Source organism: Corapipo altera, unplaced genomic scaffold, assembly GCF_003945725.1.
Source record: "Corapipo altera isolate COAL_440 unplaced genomic scaffold, ASM394572v1 2b, whole genome shotgun sequence".
In the NCBI taxonomy this organism is placed as follows: Eukaryota; Metazoa; Chordata; class Aves; order Passeriformes; family Pipridae; genus Corapipo; species Corapipo altera.
Window position 1 is genome coordinate 9,326,116 of NW_020884874.1, and position 13,639 is coordinate 9,339,754.

Consider the following 13,639-nt stretch of genomic DNA (forward strand, 5'->3'; position numbering starts at 1 on the left):
ACGAACATGCAGTTTGTAAGTTATTTAGCTTTGTTTTGGAGTTATTTGGCCTAGTGTTAAATACAGCAGAGGGGTTACGCTTGAACAGTAGTAACACTTCAGGCTCTATACTTGGAAGTTTCTATTCCAGGAATGGCATTTCTATAAACATCTACCATTTAGAAAATTAGTACATACTCTGCATGATATATTACCAGCATTACTTCTCACAGGGAGAACTCAATTCCAGTTTCTCTGGTAACACTGTTTTCTTTTAGTCAGCCTCTCTTTTGTGGACAAATCCAAATTAGGTAGTTCATTCTTTTCCCTGCTGTACCATTTCCATTGGCAAATCATTTCACATTACAACCTGTAAAGTGTCTAATAGAATTTAAATGTTTTTATTGAGATTCCATCTAATTATAGACATAGGCAGTACTTCATGTATAAACTATTAAATTTCATTCTTCCTTTCCCATTTAGGAAATCAGATGTTTTCTGCTTGTTACATTGTTGACACATTGGACTATCTTCAAACTATGGAAGTTTACTTTTATTGTATCCAGGTTTTTTGTTCTGTCTATAATCCTGAATTAAAACTAACTCATTGTTCTTACTTCTTTGTTATTCTGTTTACATATTTCTATTGCAAAACTCTGAATCTGGTGTAGCTAAAGATACAAAGGCATGGATTGAATATCTGCTTCACAGTGGTGAAAACTGTCCATTCTGAAGCAAAGAGCAAGTCATCAAACACCAAACTATTCTTTAAATACTAGTTTGCAAAGTAATTAAGCCTTACAGTTGTCACAGTTATATTATGCCTTTTAAGAACTCTATTTTTTTGCTCGTTTCCTATTCATAGTAACACCTAAGAAGATTTGAATATAGACAGCTCATTTTCAGTCTGAATTCTACATAAATTCTCTACATACCATGCCACACACTGTTAAGCGTACTACTCAAGGCTTTAAATTTCTGTATTGGAAATTTAATTCCTTCCCACTTGGAAAATGATTGTAAAATTTCTTACTCTAACAAGTTTTTGAAAGTTCTCATGGGAAAAGGTAAAACAAGTGAGAAATCTGGTAATTAATTTAAGAACACTGGACATCACTTTCCTAGCAAATGTTTGTAACCATTCCTGCACATACTAGTATCTTCTGAGATTTCAGTTAGAAATAATAAGGACTATTAGCTCTATGGATCAACTTATGCTTAAATAATTTCTGTAAATACTTGATAGAAATGTCATGGAATTCTGGAGTGGTCTATTGTGTCTTCCTTAATATAAGCAATTATTTTACCCATAGCATTACTTTTGCAGCCTAGAATATAATTAAGTTGATTTGGCCTATTTCTATGGGCTACCTAAAGCACTATTTTACCTACATAATGTGTCATTTTACTCTCCCTGACTCCATTTGCAACTGTTACAATGTTCTTTGCTAATTCTGACTTTCACTCCAGTAACTCTTCATCAAGAGTGAAACAGAAAAGCTAAAGCAGATGCCTTTGTCTTATTAGATTTTTATGAATATTTCACTAAAACAAAATATCACTTAACAAGATGCTACATTTAGGGAATTAAGTGTCAAATAATACCGTCTTCTAAAACCTGGGACAAGTCAACATGTAAATCAGGGCATCCCTTTAGAAAAGGCAACTCAGTTTGAGCCATAGATTCTTTTCTGCCAAAGAGAATATTGCCAGTTGCGATTCTACCTGTACAGAATCCTACACTTGCATTTCTGTAGCTCTACAACTTGAAGAAAGGGATTCAATTTAATGCACAGTCTAGTATGGTCTTCTATTAAACTTGGGTTTGCTTATGTATGGAATGTTTAAGTACATCCATATTTAGCAGCTGTGTTCTACATTCAAAAAGAAATTAGCCTCCACACCAACAGCTTTTCTCTCTGTGTGTAATAGAGTAGCTTGTATCTTCTACAGATGTTGCTAAAGCCCAGTTAGGACATGGAAGAGAGTAAAATATATCTATCTCCTTTGTTCCTCTCTTTTCAGGAGTCTACACTGATGACCCACCAAGAGCTCACCAATGCTTGCAAGAGCTCAGATTAGTATCCCTGACAGGCTATCCTCTCCTAGGCAAGGCAGGTTATCTCTAAACCCACATAAAAGAAAGTTACTGAGCACAAGAGGACTTTCAGTTTCTTTTGCAGGTTCATAGCTCACCTTCCCTCCAAACTGTACCTCTTCACTGCAAATGTGTAATCCACTCTTTGCCTAGAAGTCCTCAATTCTTCTCTCCAAATTGTGATGGGAATCTGCCCCATAATGAGACATTATTCAATGATTAATTGCCACTGGAGAAGTTTCAGTTTGCTTTGTTTTAACACCAGCCTGGTCATGAACTTCTGTCCAGTTTTTGTTTATTTATATCCCCTTCTAGTTTCCGTACTGGATATTGGTTTTGCTAGCCTATGTCTTCACAGGACAAGAGAAATGTTTCTGCCTTCTCTGCTGTGAGAGATTTAGACATTGTAGAGTACATAAAATAGTATGAAATGAAGAAAATTTATTTAATAGATCTTGGATATTTGATATACTGCCTTTGACTTTAACCAGACAAAGAGTTTTTTCTACAGCTTCTCTAAAAAAAAAGTAAAAGTCTTCATGGCATTATTGATCTTTTCAAAGGAAAGTTGTTTCATTAATTTTATTGGTCATTTATCTCTTCCATGATCAACAGACAATATTTTATATTGTTCTTGATTTCTCAATGGAAAGCAACCTTTTCCTTTCCTGTCATTCAAGGAAGGTGATTCTACTGCCTTCCTCTTTAAACTATTAAAATTGGAAGTAATTTAAATTAAAAACAAAGAAATGCAAATTACAGATTTTGCTGTTACCAAGGCTAAGAATATACTTTGTCTTCTTATTAAATATACTCTATAATATGCTTTTACCTGATCATAATTTCACAGTACTGTCATGTTCTTTCCTTGAGTGCCATTTCTCTTATGGTATCTCATACAAGGGAATGATCTGGAATAATACTATATTCTAACTTTACATAAATATTTGCAAACAATACACAGGTCCCATTCTCTGCAAGAATAAATAAGCTGGATTCTATTCAGACCTACCAGAATTCTTCTACATTAATCTACTTTAGTACTAATTGCCCCATGTATTCTTAATGGGTGAGACAGAACTGAGGTTGGCTACACTAATCTACAAAGGATGACAGTTCTCCAAGGAGCCTAAAATACAGGTGTAAATGAGATAAGGTCCCAGTTGCTCTGACCCTGGGACTTACATGAATTATCTCTTTCAGAAGGGTCAAGCTGTAACAACTTTATGGTATTTCACCAGTTCTAAAGATGCAGAAAAAAAAAATCAAACAACAATTTGTTCTGGAATACGAGACATAAATATAAATTATTTAAATGAAATGCGGTATCAACAGTATAATCACCATATATCCAATGGCCTTGTGTAAGAGAATGTTTTTGGATATTGCTTATCTATTGTTGCTCATTTTTCACATTTTGTAATTGACTTTCTCTCTTACACTAGACAGACATCCACCAAATGATGTATTACATCATGGTGATGGATATGGAAATATTTATTTATAGAACAAGGGCTAAATTAATGCTACTAGTAATATTTTCTTATTTTTCATTTTCATTATGCCTACAATTGAATGGTTAAACAAATCTATTTTTGCCTACTCCTAAGTGATGGCAAAAATCTTCCTTTTTCCTCCTCAGAAAGTTGCAGGGTTTATTCCCACACTCTCTAAAAATTGGGGATTTCCACATTTTCAGAACAGGCTTGATCTCTTATTTCTCTCATCTTAATGCTCCCCACAATTCACCAAAATCAATCTTTACTGGAATTACCTGTATCCAAGAACCTGATAGCAAGGATTGCTGATGGAGAGTCAATGTAGCAAGCATTGTAAGACAGTACTGTTGCATACATGACAGTTTTTCTGATGTGTGACAAAGAGAAATGCAAGGATCTCGGTATCGGCTTCAAGTTTCTTGAGACACTGGCTAATGCTGTGACACAGAAAGTGTCCTGCTGCACGCATTTCCCACATCCCAATCTTCTAGTGAAGACTTAAGTAGTTAATTCAGGTTGAAAGTAAAGATTCTGCATGTATGCTGTACACTTGGATGCAACATCCTGTATACAGTATGCAGTCCATATACATTTACAGTATTTCTCTAGATCCGTTTTTCACTCGATGAGGAACCACAGACAAATATAGGATTCACCTTGTCCTAAACCACTGTGTGAAGTAAGACAGATAAATCATGCCCTTAACTGTCCAATTGTCCCTCTTGACAAGGTGATAATTACAGATGTCTGAAGTTTACACTACAGGCCTGTAAACATAGAGAGATGAGCTCACTAGTGCCTTGATTTGGATAGCTGATTCCCCACACAGCTAGAATAGACTTATACAGATAGAAACTTAGATCATTCCAAATCTCTTTCACAATTTAGAGGAGAAAAAAGTCAAAATATAGCTGAAAAAGTTCAGACTGTCACATATAAAACCCATTTAAATGGTGCTGAGCTCCATCCAAAGAGTGATGATGATTGCTTTTTATAGAGTAGCAAATTATTCCCATTTCCTTGAGGCACCTTTTCAACACTTCTTTTCTACTTCTTGTTGCCTTATTGGCACTTCCATCTATTCTCCAGGGTTTGTTTCTGCCTCAGCACCACTGCTGTGGCTGCACCTCTAATGCTGCTACCTACTACTAATGCCTCCAAATAATAGGAACAAGAAACCTAACTTCACCTCTGCATAAAAACATTTTCTTGAGGAAAGGGTTCAGTCCAATAGATGGTACTTCTAAATTCCTGAAACCATATTTTCTTTGCATGTGATTTTCAAAGAACATCTGCTCTGAGTGAGGTGATCACTACAGTCTGGCTGTCAATGTATGATATTAAAGTACTCATTAGCTCTCTAGGCAATTTCAGTAATTTTCAAAGACAGATGAGATTTCTCTCCAAGTATGTGGACAGTTTGGCAGATCAGCCATCATTATTAGTACTTATAAATCTCCGTCTTCTACAGTTTGTCATCATGCTTTTTCCAGTCTTGACCTTGCAGCCAAGATATAGCTACCTCAGCAGTTATCTGCTCTGGCTTGCTAATTTTCCGTATTTCTGAGAACTTGAGACTCTCATGTTCTTGCTCAGCTTCCTCAAGCTACCTTAAACATATATCTGTATATATAGTAAATACATTGCTGTATGTGTACTCAGTTCCATTCATATTGTGTATCGCAAAATGGTGGCACAGAAATTTCCACAGAATGTGCTAAAGGCTTCTGGGGCCTTAGAAAAATCTAAATTTAATGATGTTTTCTACTTGTATGATTTTACTTCCTGCAATAAACTGGTCAAACTTTCTATATGTAAGGCCTTTTATAAAACATTTCCTTTCAATTTTGAGATATCTTAGTACTGCTGAAAATTATGACTATTATGAGAAAATTATTGACAGAGCTTTTATAGGAGTGGTATCCCATTCCCAGGCATTATATTACAGGGAACACACTGTCCAGTGCATTATGTATTTAATTTTCATTCACACCATAATATTTCAGGATGAAACAGCTGATCGTCAGCTCCTCGATGTGTGTGATAATTGCCTTATGCTGCCATAGCTGTGTCCATGCTACAACTTTATCTAGAAGCCACCCTGGGGGGGTTGGCAACATTTCAGAGGTGCAGTCTGAACCTCAGCAGCTGGTTTGCAAATCATAATTGATTTACTAGCTTTAAGTTTCAGTGTTATTTGCACTGCAAGTTTTAACCTTAGAGAAGTAATGGATAGTACAAGTGCAATTTCATCCTGCTTTTATTTAGTCATTTTTCTATTATTTTAATCTACTTTTAAATCTAGTTCTATCTAGTTCTAGTTTTCAATCCAAAAACAGGCATGGCACCTCCAGGCTGAGGTTGCCAGCATGTTCTGAGGCAGTACATTTTTGTCTATGCAGATTTTGCTTTACACCGCCTCCAATATGACCTGGATCCCAGCAAATACTGTTAGTACCTCTTGCAGACCACACTGTTAGTGCATTGTCACCATTATCCCAGAGCACTTGCCAGTATCCAGCTTTGGTTCTGAGTCTTGAGAGTATTTCCACTTTTGCCTAGTCAGGCATAGATAATAAGACCTTTGTTTAAGCTGCTAGAGTTTGGTCTCTGAAAACACATGGGTTGTCACACTTCTCCAAGCCATTCAACCAACAGGATTAAGTATAATTTGCAAAATATCCGGACACACGCACCCCAGAAAAGGGGGAAAAAAAAGAAATGCAGCCATGTCCACTTATTTTATCCTATGAACATTTGAGATGAGCACAGACCAACTCAGATGCTATCATATAGCATACTTATGAGATGAAGAACACTTATCAAGCATTTCTGTCAACCACCACCCCTGACTAAGAGCCAAAGGAGGACTTAGATTTGAGATTCTTCTGTCTGGTACATTCTAGTAAATAGAAACAGCTGTCCACTGATACATTTTGAAAACTGAATGACAGATATGTTGCAATAAACCTTTCCACTGTATAAAGTAGCCAGTATATGGGGGAAAGAAAACCTATTTTCTTTGAAAACAATCTCTAAACCACAGCACTTTGTTCATCTTCAGGAAACTACTCAAAGCTTAAACAGAAATTCACATTATATTGTTTAAAAATATTGATTTTGTGTAGTATGTACTAAATACTAATGTATTAATATTTCAGAAAAATCTTGTAATACTTCCATTTTCTAAGTTAAGGCTAATCTTCTGTTCAAATGCAATTGCCTGTTTCTCCATACTAACTTGGAAAAGGAAAATCAATTTCTTTGCACATCTAGCAAGCACACTTCTCCACACAAAAAATGTATTTTTGTTGGGAAAGAACCTTTCAAGACAGCTGTAAAATACTTGAGTTAGAAAAATCATTGCTTGAAAATGTTCTTATTTTCCTTTTGTGAAAAGAAGTGGTGAGCATGATCTTTGAGATACTTGGGACTCTTTGTTATTTGATACAAACCAAGAATTTCTGGAAATAACATGTACACAGCACAATTTGCAGAAGATGTAATCTGATCACACAAGCTGTGAGCTTTGTAACAAGAGAGTGGATAAGGGCAGCAGCATGAAAATAGGAGCCTGGAAAGGTTCTGAGCTGTGAAAAGATTAGACCATTCGGTGTAGGGCTTTAGAAGTGAACCAAGAACCCTACAAAGGAGGTCAAAGAGAAGTGGCTTTAATACTGGCTGTTCAAACATTGCTACTATGGCACTGACCAGCAGTGTCTGCATTGTAGAAGTTCAGTGAAAGAATCTCTACAAAAGTCAAGCCAGTTTTTGAGCTAAGCAGAATCTCTTTTCTCTTTATAAACATTAGAAAAGTTCCAGGGAAATTAACAGAAAATGTTGAAACTGCTGATAAGTGTATTAATCTCTACTAAACTCCATGTTTGGCTGAAACATCCAAACAGGCAGTCTGTCCCTCCTCCTCACAGCAGCCATTGCTAATCTTGGTTTTGACTGCTTCTAAAGTCCAAATTGTGGCAACTCCACTGACGAGGCAACACGTCTGTAGAAGACAACAGTGTAAAGATGTCAAAACCTGAATACATGAACATTTCAGTAAAGAACTGAATTTTTTAATTTTTTAGATAATCTAACCGCTAGTAAAACATATTGTTTATAAAACCAACATTTGAAAATCTAGATAACTTACTCGACTTGGTAAAAGACAGAATATTCCAAAGGAAAAGGCAATCTTTTCAAAAACTCCGGAAATACTTTATTACAAAACCTGGAAATAGTGTCAGTGACACCCAATCTTCCCCTCTCTCCCTGACAGTTTTCACCACCTGCTTTTAGCTAAAGCATAAGCCAAGATTTGAAAACTGTTAATCACAGGGAAAAAGCTACGTACCATGTAAGCTGCATCTCATAGCTACCAGACGTTCCAGCTAGGAAACCAAATCCTTACGCTCATCCACACTTACCATAAGGGGTACCTTACCAGATTTCTCTCTAGACAGCTATTCCTGATTAGATCATGTCTCCATTCAGCACACTGCCATGGTATGGATCAGAGCTACAAAATACATAGCCGGTTTCTCATCAGCAACCAGATAAGCAAGTTTGGTATCCTTCTGGTAGACTAAAGTCACTGAAGTTATTTGAAGTCTTTTAGTTTACTTGGGAATTAGATGTGCTAGCAGTGTGAGCCAGCCAGCCAGGTCCTAAGGCTCGCCTACCTACTATGCACACACTGGGTTACCAACCTTGTGCCCATTAGTTGTGTATCCCCTTTCCCAGCATGGGGCCTGCAAGTGACAGCCAGTGTCTGTGCCTGGCTTTACCTGATGGGCCCCTGAGAGGGTTTTTGTGGTTGGACTGGGTGGGCAGAAAGGGGCTAAGGCAGGGGGCTGAGAGGGAGAGCCCAGAGGTACAGTCTGGCAAGAACTGCTACATGGGAGAAAGGTGCAGTTAACTGCAGGTAAATTGGGAGTTTCAAGGCCTGGCAGCTCATTAGAGATGAGGCCATCTGAGGCAGACAGTACTAGTTTTTTGTCATTCACCTCTGCAATAGCGAGCAGTAATCTCATGCTCCACACACAGACTCAAGATCAATGTTTGAAACAACCATCTTGAATTTATAGGCCACAGATGCTACCCATGCCTAAATTCAAAAGAGGCATAAAATCTTCCTCTACTGGCAAAGGCTACAGAAGTCATAACATTTTTATGGTTGTTCATGCATGTCTCAAGACCCCAGTAAGAACTATGGCATCACTAAGACTTGTGAAAGAGAGTCCAAATGGAAAGCAAAATATTGTCAGCATCCCTGGGAATGTCAATTCTGTAAAATTCACAGTCTTAATCAATGTTAAAGGTTTATATATTATGTGTATATTAATAACTTATTTGCTATATAGTATTATATTACATATATATAAAATGCATACATACTATTTCCATATTTATATATGTATGAACAGCTGCTCATTCTCTACTTCATCTGTCAGATTTTAGGAAAATCAAAACAGTCTCAAAATACTAACAGTCATGCTTGGATTGCTCAGAATCTGACTCTGTCAAATCTACAAAATCTATATATAGTGCATAGGTTATATGGGCCTCATGAGAATTGCTTGAACTGAAGAAATGAACAATTGCCTATCTGTCAGTGTCCGGATGATGCAAACTGAACAGAACTATCTTCATGGTTACAGTTAAGAACTACTTTTTCATATGAAGGATGATCATTTATCTAGCACTATCAAAGCATTAAATAGAGTTTCTTTACTGTATTTTTAATTGGGTCTACTCACCATAAGCTACTGTCATACTTACTATTATACTGTACTACTAATGTGGTCTTTGAGATCTCAAACAGCCATGAGTCTAACAGGACTATGCAAATTTTGGTAGCTTGCTGTTTGTCTCAAAGCTTCTAAACCTAAAACAACCCCTATTGAACTGCATATCAAATAATTTGGTCCCTAGATGTGAGGTTATGGCTGTAGAATTGTTCTCCCTTTAATTGCAAAAAGTAGTTGTAAAAACATTATCTAAAGTATTGATGAATGTTCTCAAGTAGGAAAACTAATCCAGTGATTAGAAACAACTACTTTTGTGTTACTTCGGTATTCAGTGACAAATGCCTGCTTTCCACAAAGAGCACACGAGACAGAAGAGCAACAGTAACAGCAAAATTAATTGATTGCTAGAATTTCTCTCCTAGTTCACACAGAACAAGGTATTTTTTGTTGCTGACCCAGAACTGACAATGACTCGGGTATTGTTCAGATAGATATGCCTGTAAGTCACAACCTAGTCAAACGTAATTTAAGCATAGGTCCCAGTCAAGAAAGAAAGTCTTTCCATCCTAACCATCAGAAGAGGCTATTGATACCCACCACTACTGCTTGCACATGATATTAAGAGCCTCTCCTGCTGCAGAGTTCAGGTATGCACTTCTACCATTAACAGGACCTCCTGGCTTTGTCCAAAATGCTGCTCCTGCCTGCCCCTGAGAGAAGATCAACATTGTCAGTTAGGCTGGCTCACTGAGCTAGAAAGCACAACACTGCAATTCAACAGCTTCAACTCGTAGCCAAATTGTGACACATGGGTCTTATTCCAGCCATCTGCTTCAAGGAGCACGTGCCTGCAAAACCCATGATGATCAGCACATCGCGGAAGTGCAGGAGAGAACTCACTGTGAGGGCGTGCACCCATTAGTCTTACAATTCATATCCTCTAAAGCTTCATTTCCTTGCCAAACATTTCGTCTCCATTACCTGCTATAAGCAGAGTCTCATATATCTGTCCTACATCCACATCTACAGAAGCATACACCCCCCCCACACACATCCACCCCACATCTGTGTACCCCATCTAGCAAACCCAGAACTGTATACACACACACCATAGCCGCAAAGCACATCAAAGGAAACTCTCCACAATGTATCACACCATGTACCACATGGATAAACCTTTGCTGATAAGGATGTATACATATACTCCATATCCATGTATCACATGCAACAAACCCAGCTCCAATAAAAACACGTAATCTATTGCACCCAACAGCCCTGTGCCCCTAGGCAGAAACAGCCCATCTGAATGCCACACAGAACTCTCATGCGTGCTGCTTGTGCCCTTCTGTCACCTCTGAAGCGCACAGGTTGTTCCACAGCCTGGGGTGGTGCGTGTGTGAGTACACTCCCGTGTGCAAGGAATGTGTGAACATCAAATGTCTAAGAGTGCACGTACGTGAATGTGTGCGACTGCATGCAGGTGGTGCCTACAGGTGTGTGAGCCTGTGTGTGAGCGGGTGTTGTGCGGGGTGCACATGTGACCACGGCATGTACAGAGATGTGTGAGCACGGAGCGAGTGAGCATACCGGTGGATCACCGCACGGGTATGGAACACTGTACACGGGGGGGGTGTAGAGCGCTGCCAATACACGCGGCAGCGCCTGTCTGTACAGTATTGTTCGTACCCTGGGGCGCAGTGTGTGTAACCGCGTGTGTAGTGCCTGTGCCAGTTTCTGTGTGTGTGTGACAGCCCGTGTGTGTGTGTGTCAGCGTGAAGATCCTCGCGTGTGCGTGCGAGTCCCTCGCAGCCTGTGCGATGCTGTGAGTAGGCGCGGTGCACGGTAATGTTTCCCCGTGCGGTGCCCGTCATACCCTGCCCTCGCGGGTGCCCGTCAGTCCCTGCACGGGGATGCCGGAGTGTGACCGCCCCCGTGTCCGCCCGCCCATGAGAGTACCTGCCGAAGTGCCCCAGCGAGTCGAAGAGCCGCTCGGAGCCGGGAGCCATGGCCGGGCTGCTGCTAGCCGGGAGCCTCGGCGCCGCAGTCCCGGGGCTGCGGGGAAGAGGCACTGTCCCGTCCCGTCCCGTCCGTCCCCCCGCCCGCCCCCTGCGCCCGCCCGGCGGGCGGGACCAACCGCCGCCCCAACGGCCGCCGCTCCGCGCGCCCGGCCGGCAGCGGGAGCAGGGAGCGGGGGCCGGGAGCCGGGAGCCGCGGGGGCCGGGAGCCGCGGCGGCCCTGCGCTCCCCGGGACGGCGGGAGCAGCGCCTGCGGAGCGCGGGTTGCTGGGCCGCCCCTCCCCGGCGGCCCCGGTCCGTCCGCAGCCCCCGCGCTGCCGTTGCGGTGCTCTTTCGCTGCGGGGTGAGCGGCTCGACCTCCCGCACGGACCGAGCGCCTCGGCCGCTGCTCTGGGAAGGATGGGCCGCAGCCCGTCCCATCGGGCAGAGCCTGCAGCCCGCGCTTGTTTTCCGCATTAAAATTAAATTAAAGTAGGCAATTATGTGCTTAAATCGTCCTGCGACAATCCAGTAATCCAATATATTTAGGCTCTAGTGTATTTCACTTGGACTTTTTCAATCAAAGGAGGGTAAAACCATTTTTCTCCACAGGACATTATCTGAATCATTTTAGTAGCCTTATCATTTGCTCTTTTATTTGGATATATTATCTTCTTTTTTTTCCCCTTGCAAAGTTTTAGCACTCAATGTAAAATAGAATTATTATTTAATAAAGGTAAAATATGTAATGTGTCCTGTATCTGCTTGACTGTCATTAGTTCTCCAATTTGTAATGAAGCCTCAATTACATTTGGCCTTATTATTCTGACTTGACCAGAGTACACCAAAATAATCAACTTGAAATTGTTTGAGGATTAGCAAAGCGAGTTGCGACAGAAGACCTTTGTAATTAACTTAGCGATGGGTTTTGTTGGAACAGATACCCTCTAGCAGCCATTACTCTGGGATCTGAGAATTACGCAAGACAGAGGAAAAAACCCAGCTGTTGCAGGTGCTCCTCATACTTAAGGTGTTTCCTCCCTGTAGTGCTTTATTTCCCTTCTAGGGTAGATACAAATTACGAGTTGTCCCTGCTCTGAGTGAGGAGATGGACCACGTCTTCCAACCTAAATTATTTTATGACTGTGATGAAAGGCGCATTTTTCCAGCAGCTTGCATGATCTCTTTCTAGACTGCTCTTTCAAAAAACACAAGAGACCGGAAAAAAAAAAAGAGGCAATCAATTCAACCTTATTACATGGATACTTCATTTTTTTAGGAAGTACAGAAAAAGCTGAGAAGTAAACCCCAGTTAAATCACTTGAAGTCAACCTTCCATTTCCAAAACCTGACCCAAACCCTTCTGCTACCACACCCAGGCTCCACCACTTTGCAGGGAAATGTGCCTTTAAGAGGCTCTGGCACCAAGCACCACAACTGCTCCTCCGTGCAGAGCAGATGTTGAGGCTTCAGGGCAGCAATCTGTTCCAGTGTAGACCTGGAAAAAGCAGACGTTTTTCAGGCTCCTTGGCTCCGAGTGAATCCTAACTGGACTGACAAAATGAGCAAATGAAATGTTACACAACTAGGAAACTGAATAATAATTTCAGCAGAGGATTGCTCCTCGCATCTAGGCCCCTCACCTCACTCGACGGTTCTGAACGCATTGCTACATTTGGCAAAGCTGCTCATACATCTCCATGCATCTGCAAAGGACATTTTTAACACTGAATCTAGAGTTTGTAGCATTTGCTTTCTGAGGATGTGTAAGCCAGAAAGTCTAAGGATAGATTTGCTTGCTTTCAGTAAGAATTTTTTAATTGCTTGGGTTTTACCTTGTAAATATCAGCATCAAATTTAATAATTCTGGGGGTTTTTTCTAGAGAACAGTTTTCAGGTTCAAAATGGGATGTGCTTGAACGCAGCACAGGTACTTTAACAAAGCATTTCTTTCTTCAAAGAGCCTCACTAGTTAAATAGTTATTTGCATAAACAAACACCAACGGATAGTAAACATTCTGGTTAAATATTGCATTGCTGGTCACGTACCTGTTTTTAGTGTCTTGCTTCCTACAAGTAAATTCATCAGTTTTCAACAGCATTATGGTATGTAGGGGATACTATTTTCGGTGTAAAAGTCAAGCACAAAAGAAAGATGAATCCTTTTCAGTGCCACTTTTTAAACCTAAAAAGATCCATAGGTAGTTTTGTCTTTCTGGAGTCTCTCACAGGCATTCCTGCACACATTTCTCTTTATGCTTGCCTCTTTGATAATATCATGACTTTACTGCCTGTATCAGAGTAAAGAAAGGAGACTTGCAC

The 13,639-nt window shown here is 40.2% G+C and overlaps 1 protein-coding gene across 4 annotated transcripts in view; it reads right to left on the reverse strand.

Moving 5' to 3' along the window:
• Nucleotides 1-11,430, reverse strand: part of LOC113943027 (solute carrier family 22 member 16-like) — a 52,724-nt gene extending 41,294 nt beyond the window's left edge. For 2 of the 4 annotated variants that reach the window (XM_027634284.1, XM_027634285.1), the window contains exon 1: nucleotides 11,280-11,430. In XM_027634284.1, the coding sequence (XP_027490085.1) occupies nucleotides 11,280-11,329 (50 nt within the window). In that variant the 5' untranslated portion in view covers nucleotides 11,330-11,430. Of the gene's footprint in view, nucleotides 1-9,920; nucleotides 10,034-11,279 lie in introns of all 4 variants that reach the window. The other 2 variants (XM_027634283.1, XM_027634281.1) reach the window with 2 other exon arrangements.
• Between the last annotated feature and the right edge of the window lie 2,209 nt (nucleotides 11,431-13,639).